Raw genomic sequence first — 20021 nt, 5'->3', positions numbered from 1 at the left:
AACAAATTATTTTCCCGGCCTTAAGGAATTCGAAATGATTGGTGTTAACTTACTTTTCCGGCAGCTTCGGGTGTGAGCAAGCTTGCATTGTATCAACATTCATGTCTTGACAACTGTTTTCAGAAATCGCTTCAAACTCTTCCCTTCTAGTCTGATGACAAGTTTAGGAGGTATCTCAAAGTTCAAAGCGTGTTTTGATCATGCTTGGGCAGAAAAGGCCAAGCGAGGATGAGTCTATTTACAGACAGCACAGCGGCAGCTGTGAGTTGATGATCTCCGAGGCGCATCAAATGAGCGAGAATTCTCCCTGCGATCCTCTATCACATAAGGTTAATATGATTCCTAAAAGGGCAAGAGGGCAGTGCAGGCGAATGCATTCTTTGCGCCGTATGCTATATTAGAACACATGCCCGCAGTCGATCCTCTACTCTACCTCACTGTTCTTCGTTTCTCGCGAACATCTTTTGGCTCATGCACTGGTTTCTATTGAAGTAAATTTCTGTCTTTGTTTTCGTTCTCATTGTCGCTATTCTCTAACTGCCTGCCGTCGCCTTTATTGTCTATAATTACTTGGATCATAGCAAAGCCCCGGCTCTGAGGAACAATGGCATAATTATCTTCTAAGAATTCTTGATATCCGGGCGGTCGTTTCTAGCTATCTGTGCGCATAATTGGTATCTTAGGTCCAATGGTTTATTGAATATTAATAATATTAAATAATCTTTTATCTGTATTCTCCGTGTCGTCCCTGTTATTCTTGTCGTCCCTTTCCCTATGATTACCGCCATCGTGGTCTTCGTTGCCCCTATTATTGTCAATACCTACTAGCCGCCCGGATAGCAAGACCCTTCCTAACTAGTCTTCTCGAGGGACATACTTCGGGTAGACTCGCCACACAGGAGGCATTCGTTCTAAAAGCCCTCATCACCGTGCTATGTTCAGGCGTCAGAAACCTCTGCTAAACGCTGCACTGGGCGTTGATGGCGCAATTATTGGCGGTGTCTGGTTTTCATTTGCCAGCGCCACGACGTGATTTGCCACGGTAAGACTCAGAGGCAAATTGGGGCATTCGAAGTGTCAAAGCACTCCTCGCTTCTAAAGTGTCCAAAAATAATTGAGAGAGCAACCATATGACCCGAGGACCCAACATTTTGATATATGCAACCACTTCCAAGCTTCCATGGGGATTGTGGCATCATTTGAATGATTAGCCTTGCTTTGAAGCTCTCATGTCGAGGATAGAGCATATGCGGCTCGCTCAAGGCGTGAGGCCGTTGCGAAAGTCAGAGAATGCTCATGCTACTTTTCATTTTCAGGAAATCGGTTGTCCGTGATGGGGCTACAAGGCACCCAAATCTTGCACGTGGCTCTCATGGTTCGACCAAAGTAATTCTCGGTCATCAACCTGCGACGCTCCCATCATCCCTTTCCTCGATCGTTTACACTTTCCTGTCATGCTGAATTCCAGGTGTCTGGCATTTCAGACGCCCCAAGTAGACACATTTCAGCCTCAGCTCGCGTGCGCTCTGTTCCCTCAGAAACGCCATATGTCGCTGCTAGTGATGTTACCTTCTCAGCAGTCAGTTCTGAATAATCTGTTACTAATTACGACCACGTCTGAATATGACACCAAATTGTCGAACTCTCAGCAAGTCCAGCCGAAGGTGGAGTTGGGACCCCAGATGATTTGCCGGCATGGCGTTTGTGTGGCTTGCTGAGCAAGCCCTCTGATGCTGTGGTCCAGAACTCAGCCACCAAAATAGCTCTTCGTGGCGCAACCTTACTTGAGATAACCTATTAGAGTAAAAACCGCCTGGAAGTCATCTTATTGCCTCCAACAGCGAGGGTAACGCGAGGACGGATATGCTTGTTCTATAATTCAGAATTCGATGTCCAAAGCAGCGACCCATAGTGTCTTGACTTCCTTCATATTTTCTACAACAGCCCACATTAAGCCGACTGCCCCGTAGGTGTCATGCATCATGAACAACGAGGCCCAAAGGTGCAGAATCCTCGGGCTGTTACAGTAAACTGCCCATAACTCTTGGCATTCGGTTTCCGTCTCAACTTGGACACGACCAAAGCACAGCGTGCAGTCGACTGGCGGTAGTGAAACAGCGTGAGAACAAACTTGGCAACGGCGCCGCGCCGTCTTGGCACTAGCCACCCCGCGAGCCGCTTAACGGGAGCTAACACCTAAAATTTGCCGCCCCCGCGTGCCACACTCCGGGCTCCCCTGAGCTAAACTTCCCAATCGGTTGTTTTCTCCCATTTCCCCTCGGCTCGAGTGGCTTTCAGCTGAGTTCCAGCGTCGTCTGAGGCCTCTGTAGCCGAGGGGGTCTGGAACAGCAGGTTTAGCCTACAGTTTCGCGAGGCGCCTGGTGTAAGTGGTCGTTTAATGATCCTCGAGGTGCTTGGACGGTGAGGCAGCCGGCTGAATGGACACATCGTGCGTGGCAGGTGTCTCGGTAGCCAGCTGCCTTCCGTGTGTCTTTCTTACCATAGTGTGTGTATCGAAATCGTGAGATTCAAGTTATCATAGAAATTGAAGGACAGGGCCAAGGAGAGGGAGACAACGGCCGTGGGAAGACCTAAGCGCAAAAAATGCACTGCTCGAAGTACGACTCTAGGAAAGAATAATCGGGAAGAGATATGTGTATCGGAGACCCGAAAGAGAAGCACTCTGCCCCTCCTTTTCTTCGCTCGTCTGCTGCCGACACCCTCTTCACACGTGGGCTGTGCACAGCGTGGCGACGAGCACACTAGATTCCACCGGACGGGCACGCCTCATACCGTGAATGTTCAGACTTGGCAACATCTGTCTGGTGCCAGAGTGTCGGGTCTGGACAGCTGAGGGCTATAGAAGTAGGGGTTCTGGACCGCGCGCGAACTCCTCACCTAGCTTCCAGCTTATTCTAGACAAGCGCCATAAGCTTGGCCTCACGATGCCTAGACCAGGGTCTCCAACTCCCACATTCGCTTGCTATGACTGAAGCGAGAGTCTAGATCTCATTGAAAATAGCTTCGGCAATGGCAATCAGTGTTTTCTGAATAACGCAGTTCAAGGTCGGCTCTGTATATAAGTGTCCAGAATCACCCGGTCTCTTGGATGTCTTTTGTCTCTCATCATCACACTCACTCTTCAAATCACACTCGAATCCCACTTTCTTTCACTTTGATATCATCCCATTCATTCAAATTTCAGATCATATCCACCAGCACCAACTCGCCAAGATGCACGCTCCCACTATCGCCCAGGTCGCCACTCTTGGCATGGCTTTCTTCGCCGCCACTTCCGTGGCCATGCCAATCGCTGGATCTTCCGATGCTGGTCTCATCGAGGCAGGTTCATAGTGCTTCTTTTTCCCAATTCACAATCTAACACTCTGCAGCGATCTACCGACATCTCCGGCGCCGGCATGGCTCTGGAGCAACGTGCCCCCAAGACGTGCAAGCGCAAGAACGGCGTCTGCGTGGAGCCCACCCCCGGAACCACCACCGGCACCAACCCCGACGTTGTTCCCGTTGTAGCGAGAAGCCCGAAGGGAGGCGACGCGGCTGTGGACGATGCCAACAACAACAAGGCCAGCGGAAAGAACCCCAAGAGAAACCCCAAGGGCGGTGATGCTGCAGCTGATGACGCTGGTAACAACAAGGCCAATGGCAAGAACCCGAAGAGAGCCCCGAAGGGAGGCGATGCCGCCACCGATGACGCCAACAACAACAAGGCCAACGGCAAGGCTCCCAGAACCGTAGTCGCCGACGACAACAGCGCTTCCAAGTCGACCACCCAGGACGACAAGAACAACAACAAGGGCGCCTCGGGCCGCAAGGGTGGCAAGTCTGGCAGCAAGTCCAGCGGCAAGACCACCACCTCCACTTCTGGCTCCGATGACAGCAAGACCACCGTCTCCGACGACAAGAGCACCACCAAGGTCGACGACAACAACAAGAACAACGGCAAGGACAACAGCTCCTCCAGCGGCTCCGATGACAACACCAAGACCACCGTCGTCGTGGACGACAAGAGCAGTACAAAGGTCGACGACAACGACAAGAACAAGTCTGGCAACAAGCGCAGCCCCAAGGGCGGCGACGCCGCTGCAGATGATGCCACGAACAGCAAGAAGGGTCATGCCCGCCGCCAGGAGGATGGGGATGAGGATGACTCTGATGTCGACTTTGAGGAGGATGTTGACTTTGACGACGAGGAGTAAAGCCGCTTGCAAGTCATCGATCCGGGCTGCTGACTTGGCCTCATTGGTGGAATTTATTTTGTGATTTGTCGCACACTCTACCTGTTCGGCTGTGTTGGACCTTTAGATGATGCCGTGTGCTTCCCTACTAAAATATGGTTTCCAAATTTCAACTTAAAGTGTCAAGCTTTATTATGATCTCTAATCATGTGCAGATAAAGACAAAGCAGCCTGTCGCGTTTGATGCGTAACTCGCTCATCTCGTATTTGCGTTTACGCCGAACCGGACAAGATAGCATAATCAGTGTCTCTATTCTCAAATTCTTGGTGAACGGAGTGGGTCATACGTTCTCCGTCGGTCTGGATTCAATCGCTTTTGAGTTCTAGTCACGTCTCATTACGGACTTCTCCAGGGCCTGTCGAGCGGGTAGGTAGCAACCGACATTCAAAGGTTAGATCACTGGCCAAGGGGGGCTCAAACTCTATCTCCAACTTTACAAAATTCCGCGGCCACTACTTGGAACTTCTAGACCCAGTGTAACGACTGATTCGATGAGGTGATATTGAACGTCTAGGGTTTCTTGAGATTGAGGGCGGCTTGCAGCTTGTATACCGAGATGAAGTCCGGATACGAGAAAGAGCAAGTTCTCAGTGGAACGCAGTTTGGACGAGGTATCAAAGAAAATACCTGCGAGTCCCTAATTCCTGACTTAGTATCCAATCACGCTTGTCTGAGTAGAGGCACGGTTTTCCAACTCTTCAACGTGTTTGGGTTACTAACCATTGACAGGGATCAACACATTTAAACTTGGTTAGGGGCGTGTTGCAAAGCCCCAGTCTTGCAGGCATCAGCTCTTTGCTTGCCACCGGATTAAATCCGAGTTGCTGACAACAGCGCACAGATCAACTTTGTTAGAGACTTCTTTCGATCCCAAGAGTCAATTGCAATAACGTTGCGTTGAGCCTGATGCAGATGCATGGTCATTGTGCAGCCAATCAACCCCAGATCACGCCCTCCAAGTTGAATTCTGCATCGAGCCAAAAAGAAAATGTGAGAAGGAATCTCATTAAACCTCAAGACAAACCAACAAGCCCCCGGCTGTTGCCGAGACACTGCTGTCCACTTCATCAAATCCGCGGCCCGCGTTCGAGTATCCCCGCGCGGACCCGGAGAAGAGCGACGCGCGTGACCCTCTTTTCCGCGTTCAGGGACCCAGCACAAGGAATGGATCGCCCCCCGTACGGAAATATCCTACGAGACGTTTCTCTTCTGCGCCTGTCAGAATAGGCATCATTTCTGCGAATCCTAAATAGAGTTTGGGGCCCCTACGACCCGCTAATATGCGCGCCGTACGATACGCTTTAGCCTACGACGGGCTGATAGGAGGAAGTCTGTAACAGCTCCGACGGCCCCATTCGATGAGAAAACACAACTATCACGATCACTAAACATCGCCATTCTTGCCATCAGAATATTCTTCAACGAGCCATTCGCATGCATCGCATCTCGCCGTACTCAAAGAGAGTTTGTGGCCATACTGCCGGCCCCTGTTCAACTCCTTCCGCATCAGGCAGTCGCTAAGCTGCAGCAGCACATCTGACTGGTCCATCCTTCTCCATCAACCGGACGCCGACGGGCATACGGCAAGACTACAACAACATAGCTGTGTGAACTTGCTCTAAGCCAACTTCAAGGAAGCTTTTGCGATCGTAGCATTCATTAGTCAACTAGGCGGCAAACAACGCCCTAAACTCTAAATGTAAATTCCTCTACTGTTACGTGGTAGCAAACGTGTCTGCTGCGAAACGCGCGCGTGCGCCACCCAGTGCGCCCTTACCAGAGAGAAATCCTCCGACAGCACATGGAATGTGCGCTTGTCGCGTGTAGTTTCATCTTCTAGAAGAGAACGGAAGGGAGAAAACGTCTGGAACACGCTGACGCAAACTGGCACCGCAGCGCGCACGATCCAATCGCTGTGAGAAAAACTTTAAAATTCAAAGAGGGGGGGGGAGGCACATGCGCGCAGGTTCAGACAACGTGTGCAGTGTGTATTCCCATCATCGGACGAAATGGCTCTAGATCGTGTAACGTCGGCAGGCGGCGATCAACTCAACTCAGCCCCCAAAAATAAATATCAGGGTCGCCCCCAGGCCCGCAGCGCCAAGTCTTGACTCGTGGGGTCGCCCAATCCCAACCCTCACCACCCATCTTTTGAAACTTGGTACGGCGTCTTCATGCTTGGTTCGAGCGCTGCCGTCCAGAACATACCAACGACGGGCGACGTGTTACCTGATTGGGCCGCTCTTACCACCTCAGCCGGACACTTTCTGTAAAGACGTAGAGAAAAGAACGAGCCCACATAATACGGAACTAAGGTTCGCGACTCGCCTGACTCGGCAGGCCTCGCATCATGCTGTGACATGGGCACCTGCCGCTCACGGGGCAAGGCGAGACGAAAGGACGGGAAGGCTACCCAGCAGTTTGGATCGGTCCTCTCCGTCGCTGCGAGGGAGTTCTACCCCGTCTGAAGCCCCATGATCCGTCTCTTGAGATCAAACGACACGAGTCGATCAATCCGCTGTATATAAACTCCGGCGATGCCTCCTCTCATCGACCTCTCGTTTCCACATCAGCAGCAACCGACAGTCTTCACTCACTCAATACCAATAACTAATACCACTCTCTTTATTTTTCTCCGGTAGAAAAAAAGACCCCCAACACTCCCTCAATAATCAAAATGCGCGCCTCAACCGTCTTCGCTGCCCTCTTCGCCACCCTGGCCGTCGCCATTCCCGCCCCGGGCCCCAAGAACGAGCTCTCCGCCGTCGACGAGGCCTCTCTTCTCGTGGCGCGCCAAGGCGCGCCCGCCGGAACCTGCAACAAGCCTGACAAGGACGGCTCGGCCTGCGCTGCGCTCAAGTGCGCAAGCAACTCCAAGTCTGGCCGCGGCAACAAAGTATGTTCTCTCCGGTTCCCCAGCACTTTACGCGACCTTGAGCATGATTACTAACGTGTTCCTCTGCAGGTCTGCTGCTGCAACTAAGCTTAGTCTTAGACACATGGGATATGGGGAGATTGTCCGTCTATGGCGGTTTGAGCCAGCTCGGTGGGCGCACCACTGCGGTCCCAACTGGATGGAAACTTCCAGAGTCTCACAGACGGATCCCAAAATCATTTCTTTTCAATTTCGGAGACGATAGAGCGGGTTTTGTGAAGTTTGAATAGATGCTCAAATTAGACAAGGAATAGAGTTTTGTCGGGACTCGTCCCAGTTTTGAGCAACGTTAAGCCTCCCGCTAGACTCCCGACCTGCGCTTGCTGATGGTGGTGGTGAAATTAAGTTTCGGAACACGTTTGGGGAGAGTTTTTGTAGTCTATCTCGTCCGAACGGAAACGACCCGGCTGGCTTAAATTCAGAAAGTTTTCATCTTCTTCCAACTACGCAAGCTCATGGTCTTCAGCTGCTGCGGGACCCGGGTACGAGGAGTTCTGCAGGGAATCATCAGTCAGAATGGTCGGTTCTGAGGTGAATGGCACAGGTTACACCGCATGCTCGCCAACCCACCAGCCCTCTCGGATGTGAGCCAAAAGACAGCCAAGGCACCGAAACGACGTATCTCGAAACTCCATCCATCATCACGCCCACGCTCAATAGCACGACAAACGATTTCTGTAAGTGCATGGTTACACGCGACCTCACGCATCTTGCGCATACATGGCCAACCACGAGTACGACGCCCCCGCCCACTTCATCACCACCGCACGCACCGGCACCAAAGTCCTTCCCGTCCAAAGCAGTCGGCTCTACCGCCTCGCTCATCCGGAACGAAACAAGAGCACATGGCTTTTGACGGATCGATGCACGGCAATGGAGTCGCCATCAAGACGCCGAATCTTCGTAAGCAGTGCCTGACGAACGTGGCAGTCTATTAGTGATTCATCCGGAATCCTTTAGACCCTCAACCGTGATATCCGGAAGGCTGCTTCGTGAGCATGAACGAGCAACCGGATTAGATTGTCAAATAATTTGCCTTTAACCAAAGAAGGACGCCAACAGCCATCATATGCCCTTCCGCAGAGTCAAATCGCCCCCGTCGCCAAGGTATCATCGCATCAAACAAGAGCAAAACAAAAGACAACTCGAAAACCCACAAGACACAACCACATTTCCTCCAGCAACAAAGTCCGATCCATCAACACCCACGAACACGCACCAGGAACACCCAAAACCTCAATCCGACAAGCCCCGCCAACCCACATTCCGGAGCCCACATCTCTCCCCAAGATGCACATCACCATGCCCATCTCCCATGGCTTCACCCGCCCAAACGAAGGGCTCACAGCCCAACCCCAAAAACCCGAACAGGCCTCGGCCCGCTCCTCGGAACGGACCCCGACGTCCCCTGCCCAATCGAATCGATCCCCCCCGTCCCGCCGGCAAACCACCCCCCACAAGCCTCCGTCATGATCGACCGCCGCCGCCGTGCCGTCCGTCTCAATCCCTCCTCGGGCCGCGCCCTCCGCAATCCCCCTTAGAATATCGCTTCACCGAAAGGGGGCGGCTTAGGACGCTCGTTCCAGTCGATCAACACCCACGTCCCCTTCCTCAGCGGTCCATTGTGCGAATATCCCAATGCTGCAGCTTTCCCAAACGGATGTGGTCTTTTTTCTCTTCCTTGCGTGCGACGTGAGATTTGAAAAAATGGCGGTATATCGTTTTGCGAACCCTCTCTCTCATCTGAAAGCCAAGAAACGGCGACGACCACCCTTTAAATACCACCCCTCGGCACATCCGGCCTCAAAAGGTGGATCTCCCTCCGGTCCCGCCCCGACCAAAAACTTCACACTAAAAGAAAAAACTCACCGGCGGCCCGGCAGGCAGGCAGAAAATCACCCACCCCCCACATCAACGAAACCCCGTGACGCCAAGATTTAATCAACGCCAAGACCCGCGCTTCCCATCTCTTCAACCACAGCCCCCGCGAACAGAACGGCAAACGGCACCGGCCAAGGGCGGGCTGTGTTCAAGATTGAAGATCAAAATGAAATGCCGGGACAGGAGGTCAAGAATAGAAAAGTCTGGCCGTGCATGGGGATACTCAAAGCGGGCAGAACACAACACAACCCGCGCCGCGCATCCCGCGCACGCGACCCGGACAGCAATCCCCACCTCCCGTACCGCCACCAACTAAATCCGACCGGGAAGGAGATGCTAGCCCCACAGCACCGCCGATCCGGCCTTCCGGTTCCGGAAAACGTGGCCTGCCCATGGCCAAGGGCCGCCAACATTCCCCAAGTCAGACATTGACCTTTGCCCCCCTCTCCCCACCTTCTTTGACACACTCATTCCTTCTATCTGTCTTGCTTTTTGTTCTCTTCATGCCTTGACCATCGTCATTTGAATCGTGGTTTAACCAGGGAACTGAGACACACCCAAGCGTGGGGGAAACCCTAGGCTTGGAATGTCGTTCCGAGGGAAGGAATGTTCACTCATAGGAAAATAAACGTCACCGTGAGAATGCGCAACATCCATGTTTGTAATGAGTGACTTGATGATTACTCTTCATGTTGAACGAAATATTACAAATAAAACACCCTAGTAACCATGTTCCCCCATCCATAGACGCCGTGCCCAAGCAAATTGGTATTCTAGTTCAAAGTTCCATTCCACGCAGTCTTCTTATCAAGAGCGTAAACAACACTCGCTAGATGGAGGATGCCAGCCATCCATCTAGATCGGTCTCGCTTAGAAGTAGCCGTGGTGGGGGATGGCGACGAAGATGCCGGTAAGGACACCACCAACCAATAGAGCGAATAGCATGGCCTGAATGAAGATGGTATCCTGAATGGTACGGAGAGCAGGCTCCTCGATCCAAACCTCGCGGTCGAAAATCTTGCGGATGATGTTGCGCTTCTCGTACTTGACGATCCACGGTTCCGACTCGAAGCTATTAGAGGATCCGAATGAGTCAAGGGAGACTCTACGCTTCTCATCATCCGTTTCCTCGTCCACGAACAGCTCCCAAGGCCGGACGTGGCGGTGGTGCATGCCGTGCAGGACAACACACATGCCCTTGTAAGCAGCCACAAGGGTCGAGATACCCAGGACCCAGCCAATAGCAGCCAGAGCGCGCCAGCCTCGGCGAGCACGGCTGAGAGTGATCAAGATGGCGACGACAAATGAAACGGCAATCAGGCCGACACCGAGGGCCCGAGCAAAGGTGACACGGGCGGGGTTTCCGTTGCAAATCGACCAGCGGATGAAGTTGGGGTGGTTTTGCTTGCGAAGCGAGTCCTCAACGACCTTGAGCGCGATGCGGCAAGCCGAGGGGTGGGTAGTCGTGGCAAGGGCGTGAAGGGTGGCATCGCGGTCCTTGGCTGAAAGGTTCAACTGTCGCGGAGCACCATCCATAATGTAAGTGGCAATCACGCGATCAATCTCCTCGCGGAAAGGCTGGATCGTGACTGGGGCCGGTTAGCAGATGATATAATGGCGAACTGTGGTCACTTACATGGCTGCTTGGCGCCAATGGCGGCGAAAGCCTCGCTGGCCTGCGAACGGTAGGAATCGGCGTTTGAAACACCGTTGGTGCCCGTGTAAACCGACTCCGAATCTGGAGGGGTATGCGGCGGGGTGCCAAACGGGTTACGGTCCTCAACGACCGCGGCGGCAGCACCGGTCTTCTCAAAGTCGGTACCTTTGAAGATCTCCTGACCTGGCTTCTTGCGCATACGCTGCGACTTGTCCTTGAACAGACGCTGAAGGACCTCGTTCTCCTGAGCTATGGTCCATTCGGGGGCGAGGGCAAGATCCGATGTCTTTGCCTCCTGGAAACGCTTGGTGTAATCTCTGTGCCAGAGGAAGAATTGGAGGTTTTCGGCAGCGAGCTCAATGTAGACGAGATAGTTCATAAAGTCGCGAACAGTGCAAGGCTGACGAGTCAGTGAAAATAATTGGAATGCTGAAGATGGGTACCTACAGGGCATGTGCCGCCGTTGATGATTTTGTCGAAGGCCAAGGATTCGGGGATTCCGGCAGGAGTACTAGACTTGCCAGACTTCAGGGAGGAGGAGGTGGTGCTGCCCTTCTCGTCGCCACTTTCAGACACGTCGGAGGTGCTTCCATGGACGGAAGTGCCCGTGACGTAGACAGGGCGGCGGTAGCTAAGGGGAAGAAGGCCCATGATGAACTAGGGATTCGTCGGGGATGGTGTTTGAGGTAGATGATTCGCGTTGGTCAGAGTGTCGTAGGATCTAGGTTTCGTGAAGAGAGTTGGTAGAACGGAAGTGGATGGCTGTGAATGTCGGTATACCTTAAGGTGAAAGCAGGATTGAGTGGGTGTCGACGGTGACGTTTGGCAGGACTGCACTGGAACGAGAGAGCTATATTAGGTAGTTGTCGTTGACGTGAACTGTAAGCTACTGCAAGATCAGAACTTGTGTTCGCCCGGTAGATGCTTGGTGAGACCGGAGTAGCGATGGAATAACCGGGTGTCTGGGAAGGAATGAACGGCGGGATGGCAGGTGTGATATATGTGCAGCCCAGAGCCTGCAGCCATCCCACGTATCCCCAGATATTGGGCTGGAGCAGATGTGACGGGCGAGACGGCCAGACCCCACCCAGCCATCACGGCTAGACCAGATTGTCAAGCTTTGGCCGGCTTCCGTTGACGGAGAGGGCTGAAGCTGGACCAATCCACAAAGTGAAGTTTGGCCTGCGCCGGGGTCGCGGTGGAACCGGATGGAGGAGGCGGCCACACGTCTGGTGTCTTTGGCGGAACAAGAGTGGGCGAGGACAACATGGGAGGTGGGGCGTGGTTTCTTCTCGGCCTCGAGAAAGAGCGATGCTGATATCAAGACGAACTTGGCAGGCATGGAGATGGACGCAGATGTACTAGCGTGGACGGGCTGGAGTGGACGCAATGTATTAGAGTGAGAGACATGGCTGCGAGTGGGTGTGTTGACCGTCGGCCGAGGAGAGGAGGAATACTGGCGCTAGCTGCTTGCATCGAGTGATTGTTGAAGCAGAGAATTCAAGGTTCATGGCCGACACGGTGGCCGTTGCATCTTTCTCGTCTTGTAAAGGCAAGCGTCTGTGAGGTTGAAGTCGAAGGTGAAGGTGCTACGTTAGGGAGCGACGGTCGTTGACGACTCGGTAAGACGCAGCCATCCGCAAGTGCGATCGATGAAAAGCAAGTGCGCGGAACGAGCGACGCCTCATCAACGCCGCTGCGTTCTGTTCAGGCGCATCTCCAACGAGGAAGTGACGAAAGACCCAATGCGGCAGAATCCCAGCTGATCATCCGCAGCAGTTGGTGATTGGTAGAGCCGGACTGGCACTAGCATCGCGGGCTTCCCCGAACGAGTTAGGGAGGCTTCGACAGCTGAGACAGTCGAGCTGGGCTTGCTTTTCTTGGCGACCACTCCGTACCCTCGAATCTGGCTGCCATGCTTGGGATAGATGGATGGAAATGAGAAACATGCAGTTAATCCCGGCATCCTCCATGGCACTGCAGAAGATCGGCTTCGGCTTGGAGAAATCCACAGCATGATATCTTTTTGGTGGTGGATGTCGACTCGGCAAAGGCCGTGGTTAGCACACGAGTACCTTCATGTTCAACGAGCTGAGGTACTCCAAGGCAATCGAGGCCATGTCCGGAAGCTGGGCCGTCCGTTTTCCTCTGGACTCCAGCGGGCTGGACCCGAACGGGAGGGAGCTACCGGTAGCTCTCAGCACTATGACGAGCTGGGCGCCGCCTCCCATCCCAAGGCTGCATCACCACAGGCCTCGTCTGTTGCGGGCGAAAGATTGCCACCCAGAGAGTCAGGGTCTGAGGCGCATCACCAGGCACGGTACAGGCGCGTCTTTGTCAGGTAGTAAGGCATGATGCTGAATTCATCAGTCTCAGCGGGTCGGTCAGATCATCCATTACGAAAGTATTCTGGAAAAGAAAAGAAAGACGGCGCGCTGGTAACCAACCGAAATCGATATCTCGCGACAAAAGAAAGGTGAAGGTCATGCATTGGGTAGTCCACATTTCGTCCAATCTAACTTTGGGCCAGGGAGAGCCACTGGGAGAGCCACTGGGGAGGGTCGCTCAACGAGCACAACCGCCTCGTCCACCACTAGTCCCAGGCGAGGCGGGCAGAACAAGCTGGGAACAGGCAGTGGAGGAAGAGGAGACAACTGGTCAAGTTGGGACTGTGTGGTGTCGAGTGAGGCGTTTGGAGGCTTGCTTGTTTTCACTTTGCGCAAAGGGAGAGAGCAGTCACTCGGTTACTCAGTCACTCAGAGGAAGCCAGCCGCCAAAAAGCAAAGCAGCAGGAGCAAGGGGCAAGAAGTTCGGGCTGACATGGTCTGTGCTGCTTCTGCTGACCCAGATAAGTGCACAGACCAGCAGCTGCCTCCTGCCATCCATCCAAACAGGAAACAGGGGTGGGCGCTTGTCCGGTGAGAACCTTCCCTCAGCTGCTCTGCATTAAGATGCAGACATCTGCTTCCCGCAGAAGGTGCAGAGCTGGGGCCAAGAGCTGCCCCTGCCCCTGTCCTTGCCCCTGCTGGATCCAGCCTCGATCTGTGCCTGCCAGTCCGTCGTCAAGCCAGGCACGACCGAGGAAAGCTCCCGTCCAAGTGTGAAGCCGTCTTCCAATTCCAACACCAGTGGCATCAGTATCCAACCATTCATCATCGTCGTGAGAGCGCCTGTCAGCTCGACAAGGAGTCTCCGACCATCGATCGTGTCGCATGCTCTAGTGTCGATATCGACCCCAAACCTTCGCCGTTGCTCTGCGCCAGTCCTTGACTTTGTCCTGCTCAGCCCTGTCATACAATTGTACACCAAGAACAAACGACCTGCAGATCGCGTGCCCGCACCCACGTTTCTATCATGAGGTTTAACAGGAACAATGGTCCTTGATCGCAACGAGCCGACCTTCAGGGCCAGATCGACGCACCTGATTCACCAACTGCCTCTCACGGGGGTATTCGACGCTTGGCATTGCTCCTGTCCGTCGAAATCGCTTCTCTTCGCCGTGTATGGGGGCCCTTTGATGCCCATACATGTCCGAATGCAATCTCGTTGGTTGTCAGTATTGTTGCGAGCAAGATGGCAATATCTGCACCAACCGCTGTCTCCTGCTCCCTGACCAAGGGCACCTCGATCATGTCTTCTCGCGAATCGCTCCATCAAGCCCCTGCTGGAGGGAAACAGCCAATCAAGACCCCGACCGGCAAAATCTCCAGCTCGTTGCGTCCAAACACCAACTAGATGCGGTCTAGGCCAGGAGACTCTATCATCAAAGAAAACTGGCACATGCGCCTCGACCCCGGCTATCTTGCTAGCCTCGCCGACTACGTTCGCCGACCTCCGCCTTTGTCTTGCGGTGCGACAACCGATTCGATTGCGCTCCCGATCACGCCCTGTCCGTGCAACTCGATTGACTAGCCTTCCGAATGGACCGGACTTCAATGGTTCTTCCTTATTGACCAGTATTTTGGGGAAGAAACGATGACCCAGTCGTGCTTCAACGTCGCGCCAGGAGACCCAATGGGGCGTCTCCAACGACACCCACATTCTGAGTATGCAATTGGCTCTCAAAGTTACGGGATGGGAGGGTGACTACAGAGGCGACAAAAGAGGCAACGATACGCAGTACAGAAGGTGCTGCAGCCACCGGCCTGAACGGTTCAACAGATCGTGGACATTCTTCCAGTCAACGTCCAAGTTTTGATGCCGACATGCTGCTCGGAGAGCTGACGGCATCCCGGTGCAAATCATTGCTTCTGCGTCGAAGCGACCCTCTACATCGGGGCAGGCGGCGACAGCTTGCACAGTATCCCTGTGACGGGCCATACGTCACTTTCCCGATTGCGACGCTGTTCCCGGTCCGGGGATGGGGATCTCCCGGGCAGATGCCAGCTACATCTGGCATTGGCTCGCCTATCGGGGCAGCTGGGTGCCCATATTGTCCGCATTGCACCGACCGCGTCTTCTCAGTGAGTGAGCCTTTAACCTCACCAACTTAACTGCCAAGCCAGCTTGCGGCCATCCTCAAGCCAAATAGAGTCGAGTTAGACGAGCGTTTCGGTTGGTGTGACGACCAATAAGCAGTATCTGGAGCTAGCATTGGGCTTGGTTCATTCCACAGTCTGGACCGTTGGCTCTGCTCTCCCGCAGGGGCCGCTCTTCTTGCTGAGCCCGCGCCTCCACCCCAGTCCGTGTCTTTGGGTCGTGGCGCCAAGCTCCTGTCACGATCTCAACTCCTCACATCAGCAGGGTTGATATCCGGCATGTTCCTGCGCTAACGTTCACCATGGCTGGCGCAGTCCTCTCCATCTGTGTGGACAAAGGTTCTCGCCGACGGCCTGGGTTGCGTCTGTAGCCTGTGGCTGTCCAGGCAAGCACGTTTCCTCCTCGTGAATCACTTGTGAGCGGCTTATAATGGAAGCCCGTAAAGAATGCAAATGTCTCTGACGACTTAAAGATGTGTCTCGCAGCTTGACATTGAACGTGCGTGGCTTTGGATCGTCAAAGCGGCAGGCATGTTTTGCAGCAAACGAAACATGTTTAAACAACAACATAAATTTCCATGGGCGCTTATGGATTCCTCCTGATGAAGTTTGTGGCACGTGAAACTTCTCACCATTCGATAGTTTCGGGATGAAAAGTCTCTGATACCTTCCATCCCCGGCCGTGACAAAATAGTCGGCGGGAAAGATGAGACATTGCTCAATACAGCACCTTAGCTCAGGGGAGCCCATCAGCAGACGTCTCGGAGCATCACCAGTGCTTCTCGGAGATGTCAACGTTATTCACATCCACGCCGTCCTTGAACCACCTCTGTGCATCTTCAATCTTCACGTCGTTCCCGCTCATTTGCCTCTTGCGCATGAGGCCGTTGTCTGCAAAGGTCCAATCCTCCAGGCCATAAGTCCGCCACCACTGTCCCGATTCGTCATGCCACTCGTACCAGAACTGAACAGCAATCTGGACGTCGTCAGCCATGCCTTTCGAAAGATTGGAATTCGGAATCTTTCGGCACGTCACTCACTTTATTGTCGGTGAAGGCAAATAGCTCCTTTCGGAGGCGGTAGCCATTTTCCTTTTCCCACTTCTTGGTCAGCCACTGCTCGACCTCGTCCCGACCCTGCAAGAAGGTGTCTCTGTTCCTCCAGATGGTGTCTGGCGTGTATGCCATCTTGACTTTGGAAGGGTTCCTGTGCATGTTAGTCCTCTGCGTTGACCTAGATGAGGAGCACGGACTTGGTGTTCCAACCATCCTGGGCCGCCTTGACCTTGACCCTCGCCGTTTCCTCCGTGAAAGGCGGAAAGGGAGGTCGCGATTCGTCTTGTGTGGCCATGATTACGAGTTCTGGATCAATTCTGAATAACAACGTCTTTTTGCACGATAGTTCGCGGGCTGGACTGCGTCGAGCGCAAGTGATATACGAATATGACGCAACTCTAGACTGCGGGAGATGCACGCAACAAACAGACGAAGCAACCAATCACGGCACGATCCGACAGGGATGTCGGTGTCTGTCAGCTGTCACCGACGCCCTTGGGGGATTTGGGCAGATGCCGCGGGGTCTGGTCTCGGTGAACGAAGGACGGCGGCGAGTTCTAAAAATTGCAGCTGCAGAGTCATAAGGCTGAGGGCGTTCAAAACTTTTCTCTTTTCTTTTGCATCATCTGACATCGTGGCAGCCAGGCGTTAGTCAGTGTCCGACGCCGGCCGCGCCCAGACAGAGGCGACATCAGGCGCACGGCGCATCACCGTGAATCAGGTACTAGCCGGGAACGCTGCATTTCGGTACCTCGCCCGGCGATTTTGGACGACTGCTCAACAAACACTCCTGTAGCTTCTGCACAACATCAACACATGTTTAAATCAGGCGCGCCGGATCTCGACGACCCGTCCCGATCCTTGCCCGTGATGACAAACCAGAATTCTCCCTAACTCAAATCAATTTGTGGTTTGCCAGGGCTTGGCGAATTAACTCCGAAGAGGGCCACCAGGGATGGCCCGAAAGACAGGCAGTGTGAGCTCGGACGGCCGAGACCTCAGAGGCCTTCGCGCGGCCCCCACCGGGGAGGGCGACCACGAGGGGCGCGCCGGGGATCGGAGGTTTGGGCGACGTGCCACATCCAAACGGACGCGGCATAAACGGCCGGTCTTGCGTCATGTCCAGGCCTGTGGACCAAAGAGGTGCGCAAACTGGTCCTTGGTGTGTCTAACGTGCAGAAGATACAGATAGCAAATGTTTAATTAGCTCTTTTTTGGTGTATCCCACCCTAGGTGAGGTACCCGTCGCCGTCTTATCGGCGCCGGAAGTTTTTACTGGAAATATCTCATCGCGATGGCTGGGGCCGGGCCAGGCTGGATCCCCGTCGTATTCCGCCGCGCCAGATGTAAGGTACCTACTTGCAAAGTTGCAAAGGTACGGAAAGCAGCACCTCACACAGCAGCAGCGCCCACTTCTTTTTTGTCACAGAAACTGCAGAAGCAGGCAGGAGAGGAGCGGCGACCCGAGAGAAGCTGCCGCGGGGGGTCTTCGGGGGGGAGTGGAGGGGCAACTGGAGGGGAGGCCACTTCCACGTCGAACATAACCGGGCCTACCGTCCCAGGAAAGAGTGGCCGCCCCGCGCCTATCTACAGAAATACAAATCATCGGCGCAGCTCCACTTCCCTCGACGTGGAATCTCGCAGAATTCAGCGCGGGACCCTGACTCGACGATCTTCTTTGCCGCCGTTGCTGCGAAACCTGGTGCCAGCCTCAGACTACTAATTGAAGCTCCCTTCTCTCTTCCTCCCCCCGGACTTGCTTCCTCTCTCCTTCAACCAACTCACTCACAACCACACACACTCAACCCTTCCCCATCACCACCAACCCAAACACATTCACAATGGCTCCTATCAAGGCCGGCGAGCAGTTCCCCGAGGGTGTCAACTTCCAGTACATCCCCTACCAGGCCGAGACCTCTGACTTCAAGGTCTGCGGTATCCCCATCAAGTACGACACCGCCAAGGGTAAGTCACGTCGCGCCTCCTCTCCTCTGCTGTCCTTTGGGCCACGATGCTGATTGCCTCCCCGTGCAGAGTTCAAGGACAAGAAGGTCATCATCGTCGCCCTCCCCGGCGCCTTCACTCCCACCTGCTCCGCCGCCCACCTTCCCGGCTACATCGCGAAGAAGGACGAGCTCAAGGCCAAGGGCGTTGACCAGGTCATCTTCCTCGCCTACAACGACCCCTACGTCATGTCCGGCTGGGGCAAGGCCAACAACGTCACCGACGACTTCATCGTGAGTTTTTTTCTTTCTCGGTTGCTGTTCTTTCCTGCCACATCATCAGACAACTCCATGGTTGTTGCTGTTGTCTACCCCTCCCCCTCCTTCCGTGGGGCCCTCACCGACTCCGATAAAAATGATTGCCCCCACCCGCCAGCCCACTTTCGTCAGCCCCTCCGCCAGTGGTCGATTATGATACCACGAGAGAAGGGGGAAGCTTGATCGTTGCAGAAAAATCACATCATCGGGCAACTGTGTCCTCTTTTAGCAATCTCGAGACACACTTTCAAGACATTGAGACTGACAGCGGCCTCCCACAGATCTTCTGCACCGACAACAACGCCGAGTTCTCCACCTCCATCGGCTGGAACCACGGCGAGCGCACCGCCCGCTACGCCATCGTCGTCGACCACGGCAAGATCATCTACGCCGAGAAGGAGCCCGATCTGCAGGGCCAGGAGGTCTCTGCCGTCGAGCCCGTCCTCAAGGCCATCTAAGGTCCTGCCGCAGGTCTTGATAAAATGCTTATGACGAGATGACACCCCTACCAACTACAATTAGAGAGAAAGGGAGGAAATTAGACAAAGACGCCTAGAAGAAGGGTGAAAAAAGTTGTTTAGACATTCCCCCTCTTTCGTTCTTTAGAATTTAGAGCAATGAAATTTGAGTAAAATCATCATCTTGTTCCTCATTGATGTGAGATGCCGTCTTTGCTGAAGGGATGAGAGCTAGGTGAGGGGTCAATGTGCGTTGTCCAAGTGCCCGGCGCGCGGGGGAGGAAGCTCGGAAATCCGACGCGGGGCTGGGGTTGGGCCTCCGATTCGTGCGCGGGGGACATCAAGGTTGGGCGATCCGGTTGATTGGGCGTGGTGTGGTTCGTCTCATGTCGAGGCATATTGTGTCGTTGTATGAGCGCTGCAATGCCGCCGGTTTCTATTATATATAGCTGGCTGGATTTTGCATCGACTATTGTGGATCAAAGAGGCAGAGAGATAGAGAGATGCTACGAACGGCAGAAGGGGTATTTCCAGCTTGGGGCGTTTTGTTAAAAGAGCGCTCTTGCCAGGGGAGTCTGGCTCTCGTCTAACTGACGGTGCATGTCGTTGCTTCAGACACGGGTGGTGTTGAGCATGCATGGCTGGCTGGGACGTACGGAGCAAGTTCGGCAGGACAGAGGCGAAGCGCATCCAGGGCCTGAGGAAGAACGGTATGGTCGGCATTTCGGCGGACGTTGTGCGACGGTGATTTCGCGGCACAGGTGGGATGGGCGGTTTCTCGCAGCCATCAATCCTCCCGTCGCCTTTTCGGCTTTTGGTCTCATAAGCTGCCTTTGCTTGCGTTGCGTGGTGAGGCGTCTCGGTCACGGTGACGACGTGTGGATAATCACGGGCTATTTGATGGGGGACTCGCGCTGGATGAGAGCACTGTTTGGCCTCACTTGGGAAGGCGTTTGATGGCTCCCATCCAATCTGACCAGGTCATCGTCTGGCCTTAGGTTGGTCCGGTTGAGGCGGTGCCTTTCGGACAGCAGCATCA

At 54.1% G+C, this 20021-nt stretch overlaps 5 protein-coding genes across 5 annotated transcripts; 3 read left to right on the top strand and 2 right to left on the bottom strand.

Annotated features, from left to right (window-relative positions):
• Positions 1 to 3234: 3234 nt before the first annotated feature.
• GCG54_00012389 (uncharacterized protein) lies at positions 3235 to 4217 on the top strand (the record flags this gene model as incomplete). The annotated part of the gene is made up of 2 exons (XM_045412267.1): positions 3235 to 3297; positions 3393 to 4217. 2 exons carry the CDS (start codon positions 3235 to 3237, stop codon positions 4215 to 4217), a joined length of 888 nt encoding a protein of 295 aa, XP_045261302.1.
• A 2717-nt stretch (positions 4218 to 6934) lies between these two features.
• On the top strand, positions 6935 to 7240 carry GCG54_00012388 (uncharacterized protein; the record flags this gene model as incomplete). Its single annotated transcript, XM_045412266.1, has 2 exons — positions 6935 to 7153; positions 7223 to 7240. 2 exons carry the CDS (start codon positions 6935 to 6937, stop codon positions 7238 to 7240), a joined length of 237 nt encoding a protein of 78 aa, XP_045261301.1.
• Positions 7241 to 9943: 2703 nt separating this feature from the next.
• Positions 9944 to 11381, bottom strand: GCG54_00012387 (uncharacterized protein; the record flags this gene model as incomplete). The annotated part of the gene is made up of 3 exons (XM_045412265.1): positions 9944 to 10662; positions 10710 to 11130; positions 11178 to 11381. The coding sequence occupies 3 exons, from the start codon at positions 11379 to 11381 to the stop codon at positions 9944 to 9946; spliced, it is 1344 nt and encodes a 447-aa protein (XP_045261300.1).
• Positions 11382 to 15977: 4596 nt separating this feature from the next.
• GCG54_00012386 (uncharacterized protein) lies at positions 15978 to 16558 on the bottom strand (the record flags this gene model as incomplete). The annotated part of the gene is made up of 3 exons (XM_045412264.1): positions 15978 to 16184; positions 16249 to 16414; positions 16461 to 16558. The coding sequence occupies 3 exons, from the start codon at positions 16556 to 16558 to the stop codon at positions 15978 to 15980; spliced, it is 471 nt and encodes a 156-aa protein (XP_045261299.1).
• Positions 16559 to 18104: 1546 nt separating this feature from the next.
• GCG54_00012385 (Peroxiredoxin Asp f3) lies at positions 18105 to 18982 on the top strand (the record flags this gene model as incomplete). The annotated part of the gene is made up of 3 exons (XM_045412263.1): positions 18105 to 18228; positions 18298 to 18500; positions 18806 to 18982. 3 exons carry the CDS (start codon positions 18105 to 18107, stop codon positions 18980 to 18982), a joined length of 504 nt encoding a protein of 167 aa, XP_045261298.1.
• Positions 18983 to 20021: the final 1039 nt, after the last annotated feature.

This window comes from Colletotrichum gloeosporioides, assembly GCF_011800055.1.
Source record: "Colletotrichum gloeosporioides strain Lc1 chromosome Unknown consensus_65, whole genome shotgun sequence".
Taxonomy (NCBI): domain Eukaryota; kingdom Fungi; phylum Ascomycota; class Sordariomycetes; order Glomerellales; family Glomerellaceae; genus Colletotrichum; species Colletotrichum gloeosporioides.
This window is presented reverse-complemented; position numbering and strand designations above follow the sequence as displayed.